We start from the raw sequence: 25,328 nt of genomic DNA on the forward strand, positions 1-25,328 counted from the left end.
GGGTCCCAATGCAGATTCTGATAGGGAGGAAACAGTTTTTTTGTGCTTCATGATGTGTTAGACATGATACTGCAAGATTTTCCCATCATCACGAAGGAAGTAGCGGTAGCCACAAGTCATGACCCACTGTTGTGCATCATTGTGGTATCAGTTCAATGTGAATGGCCTGTGCACCTTCCTAAGGATGCCAATCCCAATTTTCGATCTAATATAAGTATGAAAGATTGGCCTCAATGTACATCATGGAGTGTCATTTCTTACAACGGAGCATGATGAGTGCTATGTGGTAGTTCCTGCCTCACTCCTTCCACGCACCCTTCAGTTGCTGTGTTCTTCTCACTGGAGGATGCTCGCATGTAAGCATTATCTTGGTGGCATGTATATTGGGCTGCAATAAGCACCCATACTGAAAGTGCAGTGAGACAGTGTCATGCCTGTTTGCTGGACCAAGCAATCACTCCCCAGAAGTTTTTGTCGTGTTCTCAACCAACTCAGCTGTGGGATAGAGTAAATGTGGATTTGACCAGTCCCTCTCTTGGGGAGATATGGTTGATACTGGTGGATGTAGTGTCAAACTTCCCCTATATAGCACAATGTGCACTATTACTGCAAGCTACACCATCAGGGCCATAGAGGGTGCACCAGTCATGCTATAATTCCAGCCAGTTTACAGCATTGGAATTTCAGACATTCTGTCACTGCAGTGGTATCCACCACCTGATCACTGCTTCTTCCATCCAGCATCCATCTCAGAGATGGAGTGGATGATCCAGATTTTTAATATCCAAATGAGGAAGGCAGTGAAAACCATTTTAGTGGAGGAGGCTATTTTGCATTTCTTAGCCATGTACCATACCATCTCAGTTAATGGACTTAGTCCAGTGGCCCTGTATGTTGATGGATCTGTTTTGTGCCCTCCCCCACACCTAAAGTCCCATTTTACACCCTGTTTCAGAAAGAGTGTGTTGGTTCCGGTCCTCAAGTTTGGGTGCTACCCAGGATGGACAGAAGACATAATAGTCCAGCACAGGGGTCATGAACTTTTTGAGGTCTCTATCAGAGGTGAAAGGTGCACGAGTAACAGAAACCAATTACAACTGAAAAGAAGTATAGTCAGCTGTCACATCAGGAGTCAGGTCTGCGTCATCACCCTGTATGAGTGACATCAATTCCCCCCATATGTGCATATGATTCAATGAAATTTTCCACAGTACATCCTGATTGTGACATAAGATCACATGGTGCTCCTCATCCACCATGCGGCAGGAACAGCCACTGAAGGTTGAGCCGCTCCCTCCAATGCTTCCTTCACAGCATGTTGAACAGAGCTGAAATAACTGTGGCAAATTGGTGCAATCCCAGTTTATTTCAAGTTAATATGCCATTTTTGTGGGTGTAACAGTTAGTGGAAAATAATCATCTTTGTTTTCTTGGTGAACTCCAGTGACTAAAAGAATTGAGACTATCTGCTTCACCAAATTTGCTTCAACTTTCGAAGATCTTCACAGCATAGGTAATGAATAGGTATGCTAAGAGATATTTTAAATAATCAGATTGACATGAAGTTTCACTTTTACAATGACATATTTATCGCTTCAACTGGCACAGGTTTCATGCACAAAAACTGTTACAAAACTCACTTCCACATGGCTAATGCATTACTACTTACATATCATTTCAGTAACTACTGGGGACATCACCCATTATTGCGGACAGAAAATTTGAGGATTCTGATCAAAATCTTATTGGCATTCACAAACTGATGGCAAAGTATTAAGCAGTAATTTGTTCTTTTTATGTTGGAATAAAAAGCCTTGATTGGTTCAGTGCTTTTTAGCAGTGAAATTTTCAAAATAAGTTAAATAACAATACATTTTACAAAATCGGTTACATCATGAAAGTTATTGGCTGGGAAATGTTCCCCGTGTGTACATCAGTGTTTTTACCTGAATGCAAATTAAAGCTAATTTCAGTTCTCGTGAAAAGTATTCTAGAATTTCAAAATGAGAAATGTTTATAATTTACATGTAAATATCAATTAGAGATAAGCAGAGATGTTTTTGAACTTGATAAATTGAAATGAAATTAATGACAAAGTATGAGGCAATATAATAAATTTAGTTTTAAAGTGACCAGAAACATGAAATAAGAATGTTACAAAATTGATGTAAGTCTGTAAATATGGCAACCTGACCCCTGAGATCTACACTTCATGTCATACTAATCCTAATAATCACATATTAGTACCTTTCATGCTGAAGAACAGTTGTCGTATTTTGAACTTCTGGCAATGCTTCCAGTTTCTCCCTCTCCTCTCCACAGACAGTTAAGACATAAACCTGGATGCTTTTGTCCTTACTGGCCATTAAAGGTGGAGGCATTTGATTTATGTGCCTGCTGATAATGCCGTGGCAGTGGAGGATGCAGAACCAATGATGCTGGCAGCCAGCGAACTAGGTATGACAGCCTTCAACAGGGACGTCCACACCATGTGTACTGAAGAGAGGATCTGGTTTTCCAAGGCACCAAGTTAAGGTGGCCACTGTCTGAAGTCATTTTTGTGATTACTAGCTTAGCAACTTGATATGCAGATACTCAGTCACCTAGACATTCGAGCATTTAGGGGAATGTCTTCTTGTCTGATCTCTTGACTACAAGGGCAGTTTACTTTCTGGCTTGTGTTCTGATCTTGAATGGTTTTTACTCTTCAGATGTTATAATTCCCACTGTTGATGACTGGATGTGGTTAGGGTATAGTACAAATAATTTTAGCCAGACTATAGTCCACATGCCTTATGTTCCAATGAATTTTGAAAATTGTGAATGAGAGAGAAGTGGATCTATCATTCTAGTGTTGCTGCTTTAGTTTAAATTACCAGTAATACTCCCCCCTCCCAATCGTTCAAAGAAATGAACTTAAATGTATAAAACAACTCTTATTATCAAACAGTGGATGAGTAGTTTGGTAACATGTGCTCCATTTTAATAAAAGGTACATTTTCAGGCAGCTGAATCGTTTATGATGTCATATCTCCTGAACTGTGTAGGATACAATGATACAATTTTGCAGGTAAATTCAGTGGAACATTTAGATATTGTCTGCAAACAAGGTTTGCAGTAAACCAATAAAAAATTAAAATATCATACCCTATGCTGATGTTTTATTCCTTGAACAGCTAAATTGTAGTAAGTAATAATTGTTTTCTTTTCATTTTTTTGTGGGCCATGACAGTGAAAAAAGTTTTGAAAGTGTTTGAAATTATGTGTCAAGTTTATTGAAAGCCACCAAGTGCTCTCATTCTGAAATACTGGATGAATATAGTCTCGGTAATTGCTGCTTCGAGAAGTATCCACTGTTTTTAACTTGAGTAGTTGACTTATCATGTTAAACCTTTTACATAAGGTTATACCGCTGAAGTGTAGATAATGACAGCATTTTAAAGTTGTAACTTCTTTTGATAACTGTATGATATACTAAAAGTCTAATTTTCGTTGCCCCTGGATCCGATTAGACAGACAACCTGCAACAGGGACACAGTCACTATTTTAGAAATTTAATAATGTAGATTGTGGTGACAGTACAGTGTCTTAGCTTTCAATTTTCCCATTTTAATAGTAATTTTTTAAATGTTAAAAGCCATTCATTTTAGTGAATTTGTTGCACAATATCTCTACTTGGAAGAAACTTTCAAAACCAATATTTCACCAACAAGAGCTGGATTGCTAGTAGGATAAATTTCACAATCAGGAGGTTATGCAACAATATCTTGTGTTAAACCCCAATCTATCTGCAGCTGTTAATGGAGTAAAGACTTGTAACACTACTGATGTTACATAATCGGGTGGGTTTGTTGAGCTTGGCTCTATTTAAAAGCAGTAGACTAAGTGCAGTGGCAAGTTTTATTGTCAAAAATTGTATGACAGAGATTACAATAGGATATAGTTTTTTAGTTTGAAATTAGAGTTGACCTTCACTGGATAATGGAAAGAGAGGCTTTTCTGTCATGCCTGTATGGTGTTGTTAATATTTATTTCTAACATGACTCCATTCTGTTGATGTAAACCGGGAGAACCTAGAAAATACTTTTGCAAATAATGTGAAATAAATGATGTCCTAGTGTAGTTATACTCTGGGGAATATATCATTTTATTTATTTATTTTGAGTTCTGTAGATCCATATGAGAATATATCTCTGGATATAGAACAACTCAAATTTTTACAAATTATTGTTTAGTGCACAAGTACATTGTTCTTATCATACAAATAACAGGAATAGATTAGCTAACATATAACTTTATGTATGAGTTATCATACTTGACTTCTGAATGAATATACAGTTAAACATACAGATATACATACATTTCAATTTTTAAATTACACTGTAGATAGACAAAGAATGATGATTAAGACCATAAAGACCATAAAAATAGATTTAAGTGTACTCAGGAGGTATTATGCTTTTTGGCTTAGAAATTTGTCTGTACTGTTACATTACATTTATCGTTTTCCATGGATCCCTTGGAGAGGAGTCTCCAGGATTTTTTTTCTCAGATTCATGGATATTGTACAATTCTAATGCACACTGAGTTATGAGCTATAATCCTTGTGAAGCTATTCAGCGATGGAGTAGAAGGTGTTGGCCAACAGGAAATGCTTTATTGAATATATGCTTTATTGAATATATGAGTGCCCATGTATTTGACTCCTTTTGTACTAATATCAAGCTTTTATTGCCCTTATACAGATGGTTTTTGGTCCTGGTATTATAATCATTTTTGCACTATTTTGTGTAAAAAGAGACATGTTGGAAATGACAATGGACATCAATGAGAAGTAGTAGTTAAAATACCAAGTTTCTTAAAGAGAAACAGTTATATTTTTCATTTATCCCAGATTAATTGTGTACATCTCTCCAGTCTGTATTCCCCAGACAGTTTCTTTATAACTGCGATTCCTGTTTCGTTTATTATTCGTATAGTTTCCCACTTCTTTTTATTAGTTGGATCAGACCCCACTATATTAAATGTAACCAACTGGGCATCATGATCTGAAAGGCCATTAAAAACTGGATTTATACTATGATTTGCTAGTGTGGTAGTATCTATGAAAATGTTACCAACAGCAGTGCTGCTGGTACCCATAACCCTGGTTGGAAACTGTACTAAGGGAATGAGATCATAAGGAGTGGTAAGAGACTCTAGTATGGATCTTGAGTCACAATCCCCCAGAAAATGTAAATTAAAATCTCCACTTATTATGAGTTAATTATTTTAAGAAGTTAAGAAATTTAATACTGCATCAAGCTGTTTACTGAATAGCTTTTAAAACTGCTTATTATTTTCAGGTTGTTGACTTGCTGAATGATCTGTACACTTGCTTTGATTCAATTATCTCCAATTATGATGTCTATAAAGTTGAGACTATTGGTGATGCATACATGGTAGTAAGTGGTCTACCTGTGCGTAATGGTGACCGACATGCGGGTGAGATAGCTTCAATGGCACTGCACCTACTCACAAGAATAAAATCTTTCAAAATTCCTCATAGAGCTGGTGAAACTCTGAAACTACGTATTGGCATACATTCAGGTATTTTAAAATCAAAATTTTAGTTCATGAAATTATTATTCTGTAGGCTAAGTGGTGCTACAATCAATGATTTTGTTGTTTGAAAACATATAATTTGCTTCTGAGTAGTAAAGAGCCTAACCATGTCAGAAAAATTCAATCAAGTAAAATAGGAGAAGTAATGTGTGTGTTTTCAGGCAGCTTAACAACAAGCCTACATAGGTAGCAAATGTAATTTAGGAGGAGGACAATGATAGTTTAAAAAATTAATAGTTGTAAAAGGAGTGGCAAACAATGCTAATTTGATCATAAACACTATCTTTTCTTTCCATTATTGTTCCAATTGTTTTCCTTTACGAATTTTATTTGGCACCTGTGGTGATTTTCTTGCAATAACAGCAATTCTAGTATTGAAACAATAAACCAAATCTAAGGACTAAAACAACTCACTTGCAGACGAATAGACATTTTAAAGCTCAGGAAATCATACTGGGCTTTTAAGCTTTTATAATCAGTAAACTATAAAGCAAAAATGTGTTCTGAAGTGTTCCCAAATGATAAAACGTATGTTCTCACAGTGCTTCACAAAATATTTGTAAAATAAACGTTGCAGGAACATCAGACAAAGTTGATTCTTTGTCCTTTTCGTTTTGGTAGATCACTGTCCTGTGATCTTCTGCCTCACAGACACTGTGCAGTCTACCACCAGTTTAATCTCACAATATGTTACCCACGTAATCAATTTACATTCTGGATGTGAACTATGGTTATGAATTTCACTACATTATTTACTCATACAAATAAGTCATGTTTTTTTAATTACCATCATGTACAATGATGTTCATCATAAAAAAGGATGTTCAATGATGAAGAATGATTCAACAAACACTACAGTAAAGAGAAGCTAAAGAGAAGCTACTATCACATAGTCCTGTCTAGTACATTGACAAATAACAACAATTAACCGTTTAATGCAAAGTCCCATGTTATCTCATATGTATTTGGAAAACTAAAACTTTGTATATATCCCTGCAGGGCTGACAGCTGGGTGTTGAACCACTAGAGAACATCCAGTCTGGTATTTGTGGCCTGCCAGTAAGGGGTTAGTTGAGATTGTCACTATATATTGCCTTACCTGTGTGCTCAACAAGAGTGTGCCCTCAGTCTCTGTTCCATATTGTTTAGTCAGTGCATTCAAAAATGGATTACAGTAAAGATCCTCAGTTTGATCCTGAATTTAGGAACTCAGAAAGTGATCAAGAATGATGCAGTATTCCATTGGAGACTGCAAGTGATGATACTTTATTAGATGACTATTTGACAAGTGCTTGCTAGTGGTCTGAAACAAATATGTCTGCTTGATTCAACCAGCTCCTCCAAAATGTTTGTTCACAGTAAACCTATAGTTCATTTTGTGAACAAATGTGTAGATAATGTCATGCCACAGGTCATTGACAGTGACTTGGTGCACATTATTTGACATGGTACCCCAATGCAGACTGTTAAAAAAAGGTATAGACATATGCAACAGGTTCCCAGATATGTGAGTGAATCGAAGACTTCTTAAGTAGTAACACCCAGTATGTTGTCCTCGATGGCAAATGTTTGTCTGAAACATGCGTAATGTCAGAAGTGCTGCAGGGAAGTGTGATAGGACTGCAATTATTTTCAGTATACAGAAATAATCTGGCAGACAGGGTGGGCAGCAATCTGCAACTGTTTTCTGATGATACTGGGTTGTGTGGGAAAGTGTTGAAGATGTGTGGCTGTAGGATAATATAAGATGACTTAGACAAAATTTTTAGATGTTATGATGAATTACACTTGGCTCTAAGTGTAGAAAATGTGAGTTAATGCAGTGAGTAGGGAAAACAAACCCACAGTGTTTGAATTCAGCATTAATAGCATAAGACTTGACATAGTCAAGTCATTTAGATATTTCGGTGTAATGTTGAAAAGCACTGGGAAATGGAACAAGCAAGTAGGAAGGGTGAATGGATGACTTTGGTTTATTGGGTGAATTTTAGGAAAGTGTGGTTCATCTGTAAAGGTAACCACACAAAGGACACTAGTGCCACCTATTATTGAGTACTGCTTGTGTGTTTGGGATCCACCCCAAGTTGGATTAAAGGAAGACAATGTAGCAATTCAGAGGTGGGCTGCTAGATGTGTTACCTGTAGGTTCGAACAACACTGAAGTGTTAAAATGGTTCAAATGGCTCTGAGCACTATGGGACTTGAGGTCATCTGTCCACTAGAACTTAGAACTACTTAAACCTAACTATCCGAAGGACATCACACATATCCCTATTGACCCCATCTTAGCCCTCTTCCTGACATGCTTCAGCATTTTATTTTCCACACCTGCCTGTACCACATGAATTTGGATCTTCTACCTGATCCAACTCCTTTCCCCCCTCTCTACCCTTATTGCAAAACTCACACACTCCCATACCTCATCTGTTCCACTTCTTCCATGTTTCTGTACGTTTTTAGTGCATTTGCACATATTTTTACAGTTTCATGCAGCTTTATTCATTTCTGCATATTTTTACATATTTGTGTATATTTTTATGTATCGGTAGGTATTTTTGGGTGTCTTTACATATTTTTTATGCATGTTTTCTTTTATGCAGCTCCTCTCACAACCATCAAGACCTATTTTTCCATTTCTGCACCATTCCCATTTCCTTTACACCATTCCTGCCACAATGGACCCTGCTCCACCTTTCTGCACCAGTTCAGGAAAGTATCCTTTCCCTTGTTAAAACTCAGTCCTGCATCCAATATCTTAATTGCTGCCCAAAGCATAGAGCCTCCCCCCCCCCCCCCCCCCCTCTCCACTCAATCAAACCTGCCCGCCCAAACGGGCTAACCTTAAAAATTCACCTTTTTATATTCTACCAGACCCTGGCTCTCGCAAACATGGTAGTGCAGAAATGCATCTCCATGGCACAGGCATCCCAGAACGTCCTCTACCACCTCTGCAAGATGTTGCTGCTGTGTAATCCTTGCTTCATGCATCACACCTTTGAAATTGAATGCCTTGCTCCCCAGCACTTGGGGGAGCATTCCATACACCACCTCAATAAGTTATCCAACCTTCGGACATCCTACTGCTGCCTCGAGGCACCAATTTCTAACCCGTACAACACCCAGAGTGTTCCTCCTTGTCCACTCCTCATAGCACCTAAAACCCTTCCTACCTAACCTTTTCAATTTGACACATCCTCCAAGACTCCCTACCAACACCCCACCAAATCCAGAGCTAAAACATGACCATAACACTGTTGTTAACCTTTCCATCAATATCCTCAGCTCCACAGAAGTTTTATCCTATCCAAAGGCCTCACCTGTAGCCCTACACCCAAATTTAACCATGCTGCACTTGAAAAAGACCTACTTGCTTCCTTCTGATCTGTGCAATGTAAACACTTCTTTGCTGCCAATCCCTCTAACCAAAGCCAACTAATTCCAGTAATTCCTTACCTTACCTCCAGCTTAGCCTCGCCATTCTTCACCAGGTCCTTCCTCAGAACATCAATGTTTTAGCAGAAAACAGAACAGCCATACATGACCTCAAAAATAATCCTGACCTAATAAGCCTGTCTGAAACCAAAGGTTCCATTACTGTTGTTATGAACTGCAAATACTACCTGGCAGAAGCCCTCTGCTAATTATCTGACTCCTCCACCCACGAACTCTGCCAACACAGCCATCCCGAACGCCCCTTATGTCTGGTTATTGTGCTTCCACTGAAAGACTTTTGGCCCTTATTAACCAACACTTCCAACCAATTGCCCATAATCTAGCACCAGCTGCTGTGGTTGAGCGATTCTAGGTGCTTCAGTCCAGAACCACACTTTTGCTTTGGTTGCAGGTTCAAATTCTGCCTCAGGCAAGGATGTGTGTGATGTCCTTATGTTAGTCAGGTTTAAGTAGTTCTATGTGTAGGGGACAGATGACCTCAAATGTTAAGTCCCATAGTGGTTAGAGCCATTTAAACCATAATCTAGCCTCCCACATCAAAGCTACCAACCAATTCCTTCACGCCTTCTATACACCAACACATCTCATGTCCACAGTCTTACCGCTATTGAACACTACCTTTCCCAATGTTCTTCAGACTTCTAACCCACTACCTCATTCCTCTTACATCTTACTAACTTCATCCTAACCTACAACTACGTCTCCTTTGGATAGAGGGTATACAAACAAATCCGGAGCACAGCCATGGGCACCCACATGGCACCTGTTTATGCCACCCTATTTATGGGACATCGAAAGCAGACCTTCTTAGTCTCCAAAAACACCAAACCTCTTGCCTGGTGCAGACTGACTGATGATATGTTTGTGATCTGTGTTCAGGGCCAAGACACCTTATCTTCATTCCTTCACAATCTCAACATCTTCTCTCCCATCTGCTTCATCAGGTCCTCCTCAACCTGGTGTGCCACCTTCCTAGACATTGACCTCCTCCTCTCTGATTTCTCCATCCACACCTCTGTCCACACCAATCACCAACAGTACCTGCATTTCGACAGCTGTCATCCCTTTCACACAAAAATATTCCTCCCATACAGCCTGCCACCCAGGGCCAGCATATCTGCTTTGACAAGAACTCCTTTGGCCAGTATTCTGAGGGTCTCACCAAAGCCTTCACAGATGGGCACTATCCCCCAGACCTAGGCCACAAACACATCTCTCATGCCATTTCCCCTCACACCTCAGTCCTCCCACCATCTCCATGAAGAAGCCACAAAGGAGTGCCCCCTTTATCACTTAATACCACATTGAACTGAAACAAGTGAACCACATCCTTTTCCAGGGCTTTGATTAGCTATCATCATACTTATTATCATGCACTGAAATGAGGGACATCCTACCTGAGATCCTTCCCATCCCTCCTAAAGTGTTGTTGTGTCACCCACCAAACATCCTAGTCCATCCCTATGCCACTCCCAATCCCAACCCCTTGCCACAAGGATCATATCCCTGTGGAAGACCCAGATGCAAGACCTGCCCAATCCAACCAACCAGCACTTCCTATTCCAGTCCTGCCACAGGTTTATCCTACCTTGTCAGATGCCGGGCCACCTGTGGAAGCACCCATGACATTTACCAACCCTGCTGCAATTATTGCACAGCTTTTTGTATTGGTATGACTATCAACCAGCTGTCCACCAGGAAGAATGGCCACCTCCAAACTGTGGCAAACAGCAAAGTAGACCACCCTGTGGCACAACAGGCAGCTGAACATAACATGCTTAATTTCAGCTACTGCTTCACTATCTAAGCCATTTGGATTGTCCGCTCCACCATCAGCTTTTCTGAACTGCCCAGATGGGAATTATCCTTATAACACATTCTCTGCTCCCGTAATTATTCCGGCTCAGCCTATGGTAACATACTGGTCTCACACCCTCTACCCAACAGTTCCCACTCCCTCCCCATTCTCATCTCCTACATTATTTGTTTGCCACACTCTGCCAATGCACCTGCCCAGATTTCCCCACTCCTCACATTTTTCTCTCCATTTTCCCCATCTACCAGCCCCACAATCTTTTGACACTGCGGCTGTTGGTATTCTAATCCCTACACAGTCCACCAGGCAGTGCTTCTCTCTTTCCCCATCCATAAATTGCTATCCCTTCCCCTTCCCCACTCCCTCCAGGTTGCTGCTTCCATTTCATGTGATAGTTGTATTCTGGCTGAGCTGCCAGACTTGGATGTCATGTGTAGATGAGGAGTGCTTGATTGTATGATGCTTGCTTGTGTGAATGAATGCCATGTATTCTGTGACAAAGACTGTGGCCAAAAACTTATGCAAGGTTTTTTTTAGTTGTGCCTCTCTGCAGCATAGCATGTTACCTTTATGGTAAGTAGCAGTTTATCCTTTCCTACACTGTTGTAAGTATTTATAACTGTTGTATTGCTTTTAAGTAGTTTGATGGAGTCCAACTACCAGATATATTGGACAAAACACCTGATGCTCACTACTCTGATATTCCAACAAGTGCTGAGTTTTTCTCAATTTCAGATCCTGAAAATGAGCCTCCTTCATTCCAAAAATTCTATACACCATTCCTGGAATCATCCACAGCCAAAGCTAAACAGAATTTGGCATCTGGAACATTTTTGGATACCTACAGTATCCATCACTGTAAATGCCAAGGGTAGGAATCAAAATGTTCATGCTATGTGAATCCCGAAGTAGGTGTGTATGTTCCCTCACACAGGAAAAGAAATTAAATTCAGTGATATATAAAGGCATACCACGATCACCTCAGATCATCATGACACTGATAAAATAGCTTTTGAATAAGGTTCAATCAATAATTATTTCATGTCTCCTCAATTCACTGAGATACTTGTTGCTCAGAGAAATAATTGTATAGAACTGTGTGGCCATCCAGAAGAGAGATGCTTCCATGATTTTGTCATTAGAAACTAAGAAAAGAAGGGGTTGGGTTGTTTGGGGAAGGTGACCAGACAGCGAAGTCATCAGTCTCATCAGATTAGGAAAGGAACCATCCTGGCATTTGCCTGGAGTGATTTAGGGAAATCACGGAAAACCTAAATCAGGACGGCCAGACTCGGGATTGAACCGTCGTCCTCCCGAATGCGAGTCCAGTGTCTAACCACTGCGCCACCTCACTCGGTAGAAAATAAGAGGGAAAATGGTTCTTGTTAGAGAGGTCATCAAAATATTGTGCATGAAAGTGGAATCACCTGAAAGTAGTTCATTAATCATTCGCATTGAGAGTACACAGCAATTAATGTTAAATTCACAGTGAAGGACATAGGCTACCCAATACTTACCAACATGTGGAGAAGTTATCAGTACTGACAATAGAAATATAAGAAATAAGTAGGATTCTTGTTTGCTTAGTAAGCTATGACTCTACAGTGAATGATTTGAGATTAGTTTGAATATCACACATTTATTCCACTTTCAATTTATTCTTTACAACACATGAAACAAACAGAGTTTCATGTTTAGCACATCAAGAGAAAGAGCTTAAAAACTAAAGATTTCACACACTGAATCAGATTTTCATTGCTCAAATCCGATGTGTCCTGTGCTGAGGTCACTACACTAGTATCCTCCTCCCCACTATTTTGAAACTGGGAGCACCAGCAATGTAAGGGAATTGGTGTTTTACAATTCTGTCAACTCATGTGACCACTAGTAGTAACCAATTTGGTGGAGTGGTCAAAGCTTCTTCCTGTTCTTCTGGAAGGAGAGTGATAGGATATTCTCCATGCTGGTGGACATTGACACTATGATTGTGTGTGGCTGGATCGTATTTGAAACCTCTTTGTGTGCTGGTTTCACATTCATTTCACACCTCTCTTCTTTCCCATTCCTTTCTGTTTTGAAGGTGTGTGTCTGCCTCTCTGGAGAACCTTGTAGGGTCCAGTGTACAGTGACCTTAAGGAAGGCTGTACGCTGTTGTCTCTCTGCTACATTTGCAATGTTGTCTGAAGCTCTTCGAGTTTGAAGACCATTTTGTCTCTGGGATTCTGCTGTGCCATCCTTCTTTGCAGTTGCTGATTCAACTCTGTTGTGGCCTGTGTAGTTGGAAGCTCCTATGGATTAGTAGAGATGAGTTCCACAGGGAATTGTAATTGTTTCCGGTACACCAGTTGTGCTGCAGACTGTGGAGTGTTGTATGTCGTCATTAACTGCTGTTCTTAGCCCTAACAGCAGTGGAAATAATGATTCTGTCCACTGGCTGTTGCTACACATTAGAGCTGCTTTTAAGGTCCTGTGGAACCATTCTACCATCCCATTTCTCAGTGGTTGGTATGTGGTGGTTTTTATATGGTTACCACCATATTGATGTAGGAGTTCATGGAACAACTGAGGTTTTAATTGCCTTCCACAATCACTTGTTATAGTTTGGGACACCCCAAATCTCACAATACATTTAATTATTAGCGTTCTGGTCACCATTTCTGTTGCCACATATATGATGGGAATAGCCTCTGACAAGTGCGTGGATCAGTCTATGAAGGTTAGTAAGTAACTGATGGCTGGGGCTCAGTTGCAATCCTACCAGGTCCACATGCACATGCATAAAATGTACCATTGGTGTTTAGATGGTACATCACAGTATAAAGACAGTCCTACCAATCTTGCTCCACTGACATCTGTCACAGGACTGCACCTATTAAAAGCAGTCCTTGAGGCCCAGACAAATCACCTCCTTGGTGACTAATCTGATTGTCGCCTTCACACCGGCATGCACTGTTATGGAAGGCCTCAAATATCTCACATTGAAACTCTTGTGGAATATATGGACACTGTGAGTTGTGGGCTGTGTTGTACCACAATGTAGCTTGCAATTCGGGTATGTAAATATGTGTTAGGTTGAGTGCAGAATCTTGCAGCTCAAGGAGCTTTGCAGGCTGCTGTCTGCCTGTTGGCACTCTATTTGTTTCCATGGAACAGGTTGCATGCTAGCACTGCAGGGTGAAAAGAAGTCCACTGCTACATTGTGTTTGACACTCATGTGTCTCACACAGTGGTAAATTATGAGATGTCCTCTGCCTATTGTCACTGTTTTGGCAAGCCATGATTCATTCCTACCAATTCATTCCTACCAATCTTGCTCCACTGACAGCTCTCACTGGATTGTACTTTCGTAAAAAAAAAAAAAAATAAAAAAAAAATAAAAAAAAAAAAAATGCTGTTAATGGTGCGTAATTGCTGTAGGCTGTATAACATTTCTCTAACTACTCATAATAATGGGGTTGTTTTACTCATTGTATCTGGCAATCTGTCGTAGCAGAATTCCTTGATTCTCTGTCACTGAAAAAATTCTAACTTCAGAAAAGTTAAAATAAAAACCAGTCTTGTATTCAGTTTCAGCTAGAAATTTATTACAAACTCAATCTAAATAAAGGCATCTTGACAAATGTGAAATAAGTTGTAACATACTTACAATAATGAATTAGTTATGCACAACCAGCTACATGCTCTCTGTCCAAAATCACACAAAGTACTGACTCCCTTATGCCAATATGGCTACCACTATATATATGTTCTAAACAATCCTTAACAATCCGTAGCATTGTTTAAAATGAATATTTGATTAATTAACAATTAAAATTTATACAAAAAAACTGAAAATACATATATAAATGTATGTATGCTTAGTACAGTATGTACCCTATGATATTAGTACATGTCTGTTATTTCATCTGAGAATAAACACTCAAAAAAAATTACAGTAATATATTTATGCTTTTTTATTAATTACTAGAGACTCCCTTAGTGGGAATAATTCCCTTCATTTACAGAGCTTCTATACTTTGAACTGAAATAGATTAAAAAGTTATTTTTTCAGTTATAAGTTTTTCTAGGTGAGTTACATATTTTGTTTACATGTGCAATCATGAATTAGACTGGGAAATGTTTGTTTTAAATTGATCTTAATGGGCTGTTACATTTTAACTGTGAAATGCATTCCTTCCACTGAACTTATGAAGTGTTTTATTGCTGTGTGGATCACATACAATTCCCTATCTATCACCCTCCATTATTGCTGTTCCTGAGTGAGGATTAGTGAGAAAACTGCCAATGGTTGCCATGTTCCTTTGACCTGTTACTGCATTGATGCTCCAATTGCATTCTGGCTTAGGTGTAAGAAGCACAGCATGAGCTGCATATTACTTCTGCTAATAATTTCCGGGTATGCAACCGGATCCCGTCGACATTCTGCCACGATATTTCGGCGGGCCGAATTATCGTGGCAGAATGTCGATGGGATCCGGCTGCATACCCGGAAATTATTAGAAGAACAAATATGCCGGGAAAATTTCAGAAGTCACATGTATATTACTTGATTTTATGGAGTGTATCTAACTGGTCCTGCATCCACTTCACCTTTCATCTTAAGACATATCCTTTTAAGATATCTGTCAGTGGTGCTTCTAGTTTTGCAGCTTTGGACATGTGCTGATGGTAGTAGTTTAGCATTCCAAAAAAAATATTAGTTCCTTGTAGGTATGTGGAACTGACATATTTTGAATGCTTGACACTCCAGCAGTGGCAAGATGTTTGCTGCTGAAACTCTGGAAAGAGGGAAGTCCCTTCCTCGCTGCCTAAAGAGCATTTGGCTCTGTTTATGACTATTCCATATTGTCTTGGTCATTGATAGAGTTGTCTGTTCCAGTGCTGTGCAGAACACTAATATGTCATCCATATAGTGGAACACAATGTCCAAGCCTCTAATAACTTGGCAGATGGGGTACCTGTACTCATAATGAGTGCTCCGTAAATGCAACACAAGCATGTATTCTTTTTCTTTAAAATCATATGGAGCATCAAGTCCCACTGACTGTCTGAGGCTGCCATTATGCCACCCTGTATTTGACTATTTACATATTCTTGTACTGGCAAAAACCTCTCAGGCATGAGCTGATGAGAGTTTGCTGCTACTGATGGGCTGAATGACAATCTAATATGATGCATGGTGCCACATGTACATATCCTCGGTGCCTTTGTAGAATATATGATCTCCAGGAATTCTTGTAAAATCGTTGTGAAATGAAAACTTTACTAGCATTGGTCTTTGCTAATGACAGAAGCCTCATAGTATTGAGATCAGAACAAGGTGAAAGTTGTGGAGGAAATCAGCCCCAGTAATTGGCTACATGAGGTCTGTTACTATGTAGCACCATCGAACAATTTCGTGCATATTGGGATCCAGCACCATGCATTTCCTTCTCTATGTATGATTGAACAAGTTAGCTGCTGTTGACACTAGTGTAGTAGTTTTATTTTCTATGTCAAAACAGTGTCAAGGTAGCCTACTTAGAGCTGATACTACATCCACCACAAAGATGTTTCCTGATATGTTGTCTGTCACAGACAGCCAGCATGAGCCATGTATGTGAAACTGGTTCTCTCTCTGCTGATTGCAGTATTGTGACTGATGTAGCAACCATGCCTCCATAATGCAATTCTTCCAAGCTTTATTTTCTCATACCCCTTCACAAAAATGATAACAACAGTGCCTTGTGTTTACAATTTTGGTTATTGTACTTTCATCAAGGTAATAGAACCAGTGACAGGAGTAAACTTCACCATGACAGTTCCAGTATTTGTAATCGAATTGCAAAACTGTGGACTGAAGAGGATGTTTCCAGTCAGTGCCGGCTGTGAAAAGAGACTGGCTGTGACTGTCCAAATAACTCTTCCTGTGTAGTGCCTGTTGATGTTCCAGAGCCACCAAATGCAGATGATAGTGTAACACCTGTGTCTTCTCTCATGATGACTTGAGAAAAGAGGAGGGATTCGTGAATACCTCCTTGCAAGATGCAGCCGGTTGCACTCTGCAGGCACAGGCATGAATGAACATCTCCTTTAAAACCAGTATGATAGACAAGATTGATGGGAAGGGGGGGACAGGGAGGGGCATCCGTCTTGTGTTTTTTTCTTTCTTTCTTTTTTTTTCTTTTTTTTTTTTTCCAGCCATTAGTACCCATTAGTGGCTGTCTGTGGGGTTTGCTACGCATTTGTGTGCCTTCCATCCGAATTGTTGTTGATGCTAGCACTGGTTATGCCATCTTCCTGTTCCTCATCATCCTGCTCTTGAGAGAAATGTTTGTTGCACCACTTGTGGGACAGGCTATTTTTTGGCCATTATTTGCGAGTGTTTTGCCAGTGATAAGTTGCACTCAGCTTGTGCACACTGGCTACCAGCTGATATTGTGTTGCCTTGTGTGCTGTGCTGGTTGTGCATGGTCAGGATAGGGTGACTGGCCACACCTCTGTCATGCATGTTCTGGGTCCATCTGCCATGTTGTCATGCACCTCCATGTTAGGAACACAGTTCTGCCAATTGTCTGCAATGGCTTCAGCTTTATCTGCAAGAACACTTAAAGACATCTCCATATTCTCCACCAAAATTGTCCAAATGTTGAGTGGTAGCTGCTTAAGCTTTAATGGACACATGGAGTTCTCAGGCAGCTAATCTGTTCCCACCACTGTTTTAAGGTCCTTCAAAAAGACAGAGGTCAGGCATCAGGACGATTTTTTGGATTAGACAATCTTTTAATGCTACATCTTCATCTTGCACAGTTTGAGTTTTGTTGAAGTGAGCTAGTATGCAATACAATTTGTCCACATTATCTCTGATGCTGTGCTTTTCAAAAGTGCTTTTGGTTTGCATGAACTACAATTGCAGTCTTGTCAGTCAGAATGGGGACAATTTTTTGTGGCTGAGTGTCCTACTTTTCACTGCTGTGTGAAGTTGCCAAAGCTGCTCTGATTGATCATATGCCAAAAATTTCATGGTTTGCTGTGTGTTTGGCATGCTAGGCAGAGGTTTCTCCTGCCCACAGTTATTGTATGCAGCAGAAGTCTTCAATATCATTGTTGTGACACTGCTGTAACTTCCAAGTTAATGTTGTGCTCACTTCATGGGGTAACTACTATGGGATTTTTGTTTGCTTGGAAAGCTAAGACCCTACACTGAATGATTTGAGAGTAGTTTGAGCATCATACATTTATCACACTTTCAACTGATGCTTTGCAGCATGTGGCACAAACAGAGCTCCACACTTTGCACAACAAGACTAAGAACTAAAAAACTAAAGCTGTAACACACCACATCAAATTTTACTGATCACACCTGATGAGTCAACTGCCGACATTACCACAACTTCACTTGATGACTCCTACATAACAAGAATAATTTCTTCCATCATATATGGCAAAATTGTACAATCTCTCTTTTGCTATCCATCTTTTGAATCTGCAGCTGTCATCCTTTTTTCCACATTTGCAATTAAATTATAGGATATGGGTTTCTCCTTTTTGCAAACACACTGCTTTTTTGTTTTATGCAAATGTGTTTCAGCACCTCTGTGCCATCGTCAGTGGGTTTTTTTGTTTATTGATAAATGTCATTTTACATTATGTGATTTTGCAGGACCAACTCTATAGTGTCCTGCAGTGATAGCTTGTCATGTTTTGTTGTGACTGATCCTTCTTCTTTTGGATTCTGAGGACACTGCACACACATATTAATGTAATTTATTTCTATATAAACACCTTTTTACTTTTCAAGATGCAGTGAGCACTATGACAACATAGTGCTCACCCCATCTTGCAAAGGTGCAAAAGAATGTGAAGTAGTTGCACCTAAGGGTAGAATCAATCACTGCTGCTCCTCCACCTGCAAGTAAGGTAGTATCATTACTTTTGGGTCTTCCTTATATCTTCATCACTGTAGATTACAGCCTTATTAAACATGTAACACAGTTTCCTAGTGACTGACATGACAGAATAACCGAATAAAAATTTTCCAGCATAAATGCAAATCAAATTATTTGACTAATTAGGAATAAAAGCTTCTGATGTAAATAGCTAACTTTGTTATGTCATTGAATATTAACAGGAATGTCATATCTGTTTGTGGCATTTCAGAGCAAATGACATTATCTTGGAATTAATTAACACTATTCACTGCCAGAAGGGTTCAAATCTTCCTGAGTAATACTGAGTCATCCAATCCTCATTGTAAATTTGTGTGGAAGAGATATGTCATTCTCAATCTTAATGATGAAATTTACAGCTACTCATATGGGGTCTTGCCTACATCAATATTTGTAGGAGACCTGCTTTTTAAGTACTGTAAATACTGTTTTTAAATAGGGTCATTGCAGGTCTGTGGTCAAGAATCTACTTGCACACATTGAGTACCTGCCTCTATTGACTATATACAGACAGTCTAAAGGACACTCTGTCTGCCAGTGGTTCCTTTGAAAGAGAACAGCTACTTTTCATCTCCATCCTTCCATAATGTGAGCTTGTGCTCCTTATCAACAGGGTGTTAACAACCAATCCTCTCCTCTTTGTACCATGGAGCAGCCACTGAAATTGACCGTGTTGTTCTCAGCTGCATGTTGTGCCACTGAGAGGTCAACTTTATTTTTGGCAACAGTTTTGTGGTGTGGTGGACATTCATCCTGATGGACATCTAGTTGGTATTCATACGGACATAAAAAGCTGTACAGTGTTTGCAGCAGAGTTGGTACATGACATGGCTGCTTTCACAGGTGGCCTGGCCTGTGATGGGGTAGGATAATCTTGTGACAGAACTGGAGTAGAAAGTGCTGGGTGGGTGAATTGGGTAGATCTTACACCTTGGCCTACCACAGGGATATTAATACTGTGGCAAGTGGTTGGGAATGGGAGTGGCATAGGAGAGCCCTAGGATGTTGTGTTAGTTGGGTGGGTAATGGAACCCCACTTTAGGAATAGTGAGAAGAATCTTGCTTAGGATGACCCTCATTTGAGGTCATGGAGAGGGAAAACGAAAGCCCTGATGAGAGATATGGCTCAAAACCCTGATGAGAGATATGGCTCAGTTGTTCCAGTCAAGGGTGATATTTGGTGACAAGAGGGTTGCTCCTTTGTAGCTGATTCTTGGGGGTGGTGGGACAATTGGGGATGTGGGAGAGGGATAGTGCCCGACTGTGAAGGTATTGATGAAACCTTCAGCACACTGGGTAATGGAGTTCTTGTCACTGCAGATACATTGTCTGGAGGTGTGGAAGGCATGGCAGCTGTCAAAATGCAGATACTGTTGGTGGTTAGTGGATTTAGTGTGTATAGAGGTGTGGATGGAGCCATCAGAGAGGTTGAGGTCAATGTCCAAGGTGTTGAAGTTATGAAGGGGTGAGATAGGGTGCCTTGGCTCTGAGTCCAGTACACAAAGATACCATCAATGAAACTGAACCTGACTAGTGGTTGGGAGTTTTGAATAGCTAGGCAGGTTTCCACTAGATGGTACATAAATAGGTTGACATAGGAGGATGCCCTGCAGCTATCCATGGCTGTACTGTGGATTTATTCATGTACCTTCCCTTCAAAGAAAACATAGTTGTAAGTCTGGATACAGTAAGTAACGTGTATAAGGAATGAGATGGTGGGTTTAGAGTTTGAAGGGCATTGGGAATGGTGGTGTTCTAAAGCAGAAAGGCCATGAGCATGAGGGGTGTTGATATATAGGGAGGTGATATCAACAGTTTCGAGTAGGATTCCAGAAGTTAAAGGGTGGGTATGGCAGACAGTCATTGAAGGAAATGGGTAAGGTCTCTAATGTAGGAGGCTAGGTTTCAAATAAGTGGTTGGAGGTGTTGGTCAACAGTAATGGAAATTCTTTCAGTAGGAGCACAATAGTTAACTACAATGGATTGTCAAGGATTGTTGGATGTAAAGATTTTTGGGAGCATGAAGAAGGTTTATGTTTGAGGTGTGATTAGGGTGATGAGCAAGATGGGCTCTGCAGAGAAGTTTTGGGGAGGGCCTATGGATTTCAGAAGGAAGTGGAGGATATGTTGTACTTTTGGGATAGGATCACCTTGGCAAAGCTTGTAGATGGAGTACTCAGAAATTTGGCAAGGGCCTTCTGTTCAGTAGTCATAGTGACTACCCAACACTTCCTACTTGAATTCTTCACAGGCTTATCACACCCCATCAGATAACAGGCCACTTGTGAAAGCAGCCATGTCATATACCAACTCTGCTGCAAACACTGAACAGCTTTTTATGTTGGTACGACTATCAACCAGCTGTCCACCAGAATGAATGAGCACTGCCAAACTGCCTAGCACAAAGTTGACCACCCGGTGGTACAACACTGCAGCTGAGCAGAACCATTTTAATGGCTGCTTCACAACCTGGGCCATCTGTATCCTTCCCTCCATCACCCAATTGTCTGAATTAATGGGAGTTATCCTTGCAACATATTCTTGGGCCTCATAATCATCCTGTTTTGAATCTCCAGTAACCTACTGGCCACACACCCTCCACTCTACAGTTTCCCCATCCTTTGACCTGTCACCCCTTCCCAATTCACATCCCCACATCATCTCCAGTGTACTACACTCCCCACCAGCTATGGCAACCATGCATCAGATTCCTAGCCTGTGTACCTGCCACCCCTCCCTCCTTTATTCCTAGCCGGGAGACCAGCTGCTTCCATCTGAGCTACTAGCCACCTACCCTCACACACCCTCTCCCTGCCTCCTACCTCTCTCCCTCTCAATCCACCCCATCCGATAAAAACCCCACCATAGTCTAGTCCAGTTGCTAGAATGCAGCACTGGAACTGTTCATCCAGCCGGCATCATGTAGGTCATAGGCATGTGTGTGTGTGTGTGTGTGTGTGTGTGTGTGTGTGTGTGTGTGTGTGTACCTTGAAAAAGGATTATCTGAAACCTAGCAAATTTTCTTTCTTTTTTTGTGTGCCTATCAACAACTCAATGTATCTGCTTCTTGGTGAGTGGTTTCTTTCATTTCAAAAAGTATTTGTAATTTCATAACTTATTTATCCACTAATAATGGCAAAAGAATATGAATTACTTCCTTATGACAAATCTACAGGGTGTTTCAAAAATGACCGGTATATTTGAAATGGCAATACAAACTAAACGAGCAGCGATAGAAATACACCGTTTGTTGCAATATGCTTGTGACAACAGTACATTTTCAGGCACACAAACTTTCGAAATTACAGTAGTTACAATTGTCAACAACAGATGGTGCTGCGGCCTGGGAAACTCTATAGTACGATATTTTCCACATATCCACCATGCGTAGCAATAATATGGCGTAGTCTCTGAATGAAATTACCCGAAACCTTTGACAACGTGTCTGGCGGAATGGCTTCACATGCAGATGAGATGTACTGTTTCAGCTGTTCAATTGTTTTTGGATTCTGGCGGTACACCTGGTCTTTCAAGTGTCCCCACAGAAAGAAGTCACAGGGGTTCATGTCTGGTGAATAGGGAGGCCAATCCACGCCGCCTCCTGTATGTTTCGGATAGCCCAAAGCAATCACACGATCATCGAAATATTCATTCAGGAAATTAAAGACGTCGGCCGTGCGATGTGGCCGGGCACCATCTTGCATAAACCACGATGTGTTTGCAGTGTCGTCTAAGGCAGTTTGTACCGCCACAAATTCACGAAGAATGTCCAGATAGCATGATGCAGTAATTGTTTCGGATCTGAACAATGGGCCAATGATTCCTTTGGAAGAAATGGCGGCCCACACCAGTACTTTTTGAGGATGCAGGGACGATGGGACTGCAACATGGGGCTTTTCGGTTACCCATATCCGCCAGTTCTGTTTATTGACGAAGCCATCCAGGTAAAAATAAGCTTCGTCAGGAAACCAAATGCTGCCCACATGCATATCGCCGTCATCAATCCTGTGCACTATATCGTTAGCGAATGTCTCTCGTGCAGCAATAGTAGCGGTGCTGAGGGGTTGCCGCGTTTGAATTTTGTATGGATAGAGGTGTAAACTCTGGCACATGAGACGATATGTGGACGTTGGCATCATTTGGACTGCAGCTGCAACACGGCGTACGGAAACCCGAGGCCGCTGTTGGATCACCTGCTGCACTTGCTGCGCGTTGCCCTCTGTGGTTGCCATACGCGGTCGCCCTACCTTTCCAGCACGTTCATCCGTCACGTTCCCAGTCCGTTGAACTTTTTCAAACAGATCCTTTATTGTATCGCTTTTCGGTCCTTTGGTTACATTAAACCTCCATTGAAAACTTTGTCTTGTTACAATAACACTGTGTTCTAGGCAGTGGAATTCCAACACCAGAAAAATCCTCTGTTCTAAGGAATAAACCATGTTGTCCACAGCACACTTGCACGTTATGAACAGCACATGCTTACAGCAGAAAGACGACGTACAGAACGGCGCACCCACAGACTGCATTGTCTTCTATATCTTTCACATCACTTGCAGCGCCATCTGTTGTTGAAAATTGTAACTACAGTAATTTCGAAAGTTTGTCCGCCTGAAAGTGTACTGTTGTCCCAAGCATATTGCAACAAACGATGTATTTCTATCGCTGCTCGTTTAGTTTTTATTGCCGTTTCAAATATACCGGTCATTTTTGAAACACCCTGTAAGTGCACGACGTCAACGTCTACCATATCAGACACAAACTATCACCTAATCAAAACCACACTGGACTCGCATTCGGGAGGACGACAGTTCAATCCCGTCTCCAGCCGTCCTGAATTAGGTTTTTCCTAAATCGTTTCAGGCAAATGCCGGGATGATTCCTTTGAAAGGGCACAGCCAATTTCCTTCCCAATCCTTCCCTAATCCGAGCTTGTGCTCCGTCTCTTATGACCTCGTTGTTGACGGGACATTAAACACTAACCACCACCTAATCAAAACAAAAAATTCAGCTTAGTTTTAGTTCAACACACCAAAGTTGGATGCATAGCTAGCTGTGTCAAGATGCTGACTATGATTCTGGTCACAGTGCTTATTAAGATCAGACCACTGAAGGTGGTGAGTACCTGCCATTGATACTGGTAGTTGGTGCCTTGTTGTTAGGGGCCCAATGAACACAATTATCACTCTTTGTGACATGTTGGCCACCAATCTTCCAACTTGTTGACTTGATGATCTTCCTCATCATATTTGTTGCCAATAACTTTGATTGTTATTTACTGACAAAATGATTTCTTCTTAAATGTTAATTTTCTGTGACTGTATTTACATATGCATTTCTTCTTAGTGTTCTGTGGTTTACTCAGCTGTCCATTATAATGTGTTGATAAATCTTCAATTACAATTTTAATTTCTTCTTAATTTCTTCCCATCTTTCATTTACTCTTGATCTTTTTTTCTGTTTGATTGATTTCCAGCTGGAATTTTTCTGGGTCCAGTCACCGTGGCACCAGAATGTGATGTTCCCTGTCCTTGAAATCTGTTAACTTCATGTAGTTTTAATTATTGTACCTGAAATCTAATTAAGTCTCTGATAGTGCATGTTTATTGGACTTCTCAGCTGTAGTCTTGAGTAATGCTGGAATTAAGAGTCTTCAACATAATGTTGACACCTCTTAAACAAATATGGAGAGTTTCATCAACAACAATCTCCATATATTGTTCTATAAACATATAATAACTTCTTCTGTAAAAGACGTGTCAACTTAGGAAACATCACATGAGGCATCTTGTCTAGAAGAAGCAGAATGGAGAGTAAATGAATGATCGATGGCTGCATTGGCAGATAACAGTACACAGAGTGAGGGGATGTGAGTTGGAAAGAGGTGATAGGACAGAGGAGGTGGAAACTGTTGAGTAGAGGATGTGGAGACAGTAGATTACCGTAGGTTGAGACCTGGATGAATTTGAGAGTGGAAAATCTGTTTTAAGGATAACTCCCATCTCTGCAGTTCAGAAAAGCTGGTGGTGCAGTGGAGGATCCAAATGGCACCTCCCCTCTGTTGCCCACCCCCATAGCTCCTGACTCTGCACCAGTCTTGTCTGCCACATCTAGTCCTTGCACACTCCACCAGGCGCCATTATTTCCTCTTCTCCCTGCTATACCCCCACCCCCCACTTTCCCTGACTATGGATTGATGTTCCCTTTCAATGTATTTCAGTTTCAGTCAGGCCCGAGCATGATAATGGTGACGTGTGTGAGGTGTACTTGCTTGTATGAATGTGTGTGTGTGCGTTTATCTTTCCTGATAAAGGAGGTATTGAATAGAATTGGGGAGAAGAGAAGTTTGTGGCACAACTTGACTAGAAGAAGAGATCGGCTGGTAGAACATGTCCTGAGGCATCAAGGGATCGCAAATTTAGCATCGGAGGGCAGTGTGGAGGGTAAAAATCGTAGAGGGAGACCAAGAGATGAATACACTAAGCAGATTCAGAAGGATGTAGGGTGCAGTAGGTACTGGGAGATGAAGG

At 40.7% G+C, this 25,328-nt stretch overlaps 1 protein-coding gene across 1 annotated transcript in view; it reads left to right on the plus strand.

The window, feature by feature from the left end:
* Window positions 1-25,328, plus strand: part of LOC126335948 (guanylate cyclase 32E-like) — a 437,004-nt gene that overhangs the window by 299,465 nt on the left and 112,211 nt on the right. Inside the window, exon 20 of the mRNA XM_049999424.1 lies at window positions 5,346-5,589. Within this exon, the coding sequence (XP_049855381.1) occupies window positions 5,346-5,589 (244 nt within the window). The remainder of the gene's footprint in view (window positions 1-5,345; window positions 5,590-25,328) is intronic.

This window comes from Schistocerca gregaria, chromosome 2 (assembly GCF_023897955.1).
Source record: "Schistocerca gregaria isolate iqSchGreg1 chromosome 2, iqSchGreg1.2, whole genome shotgun sequence".
Taxonomy (NCBI): domain Eukaryota; kingdom Metazoa; phylum Arthropoda; class Insecta; order Orthoptera; family Acrididae; genus Schistocerca; species Schistocerca gregaria.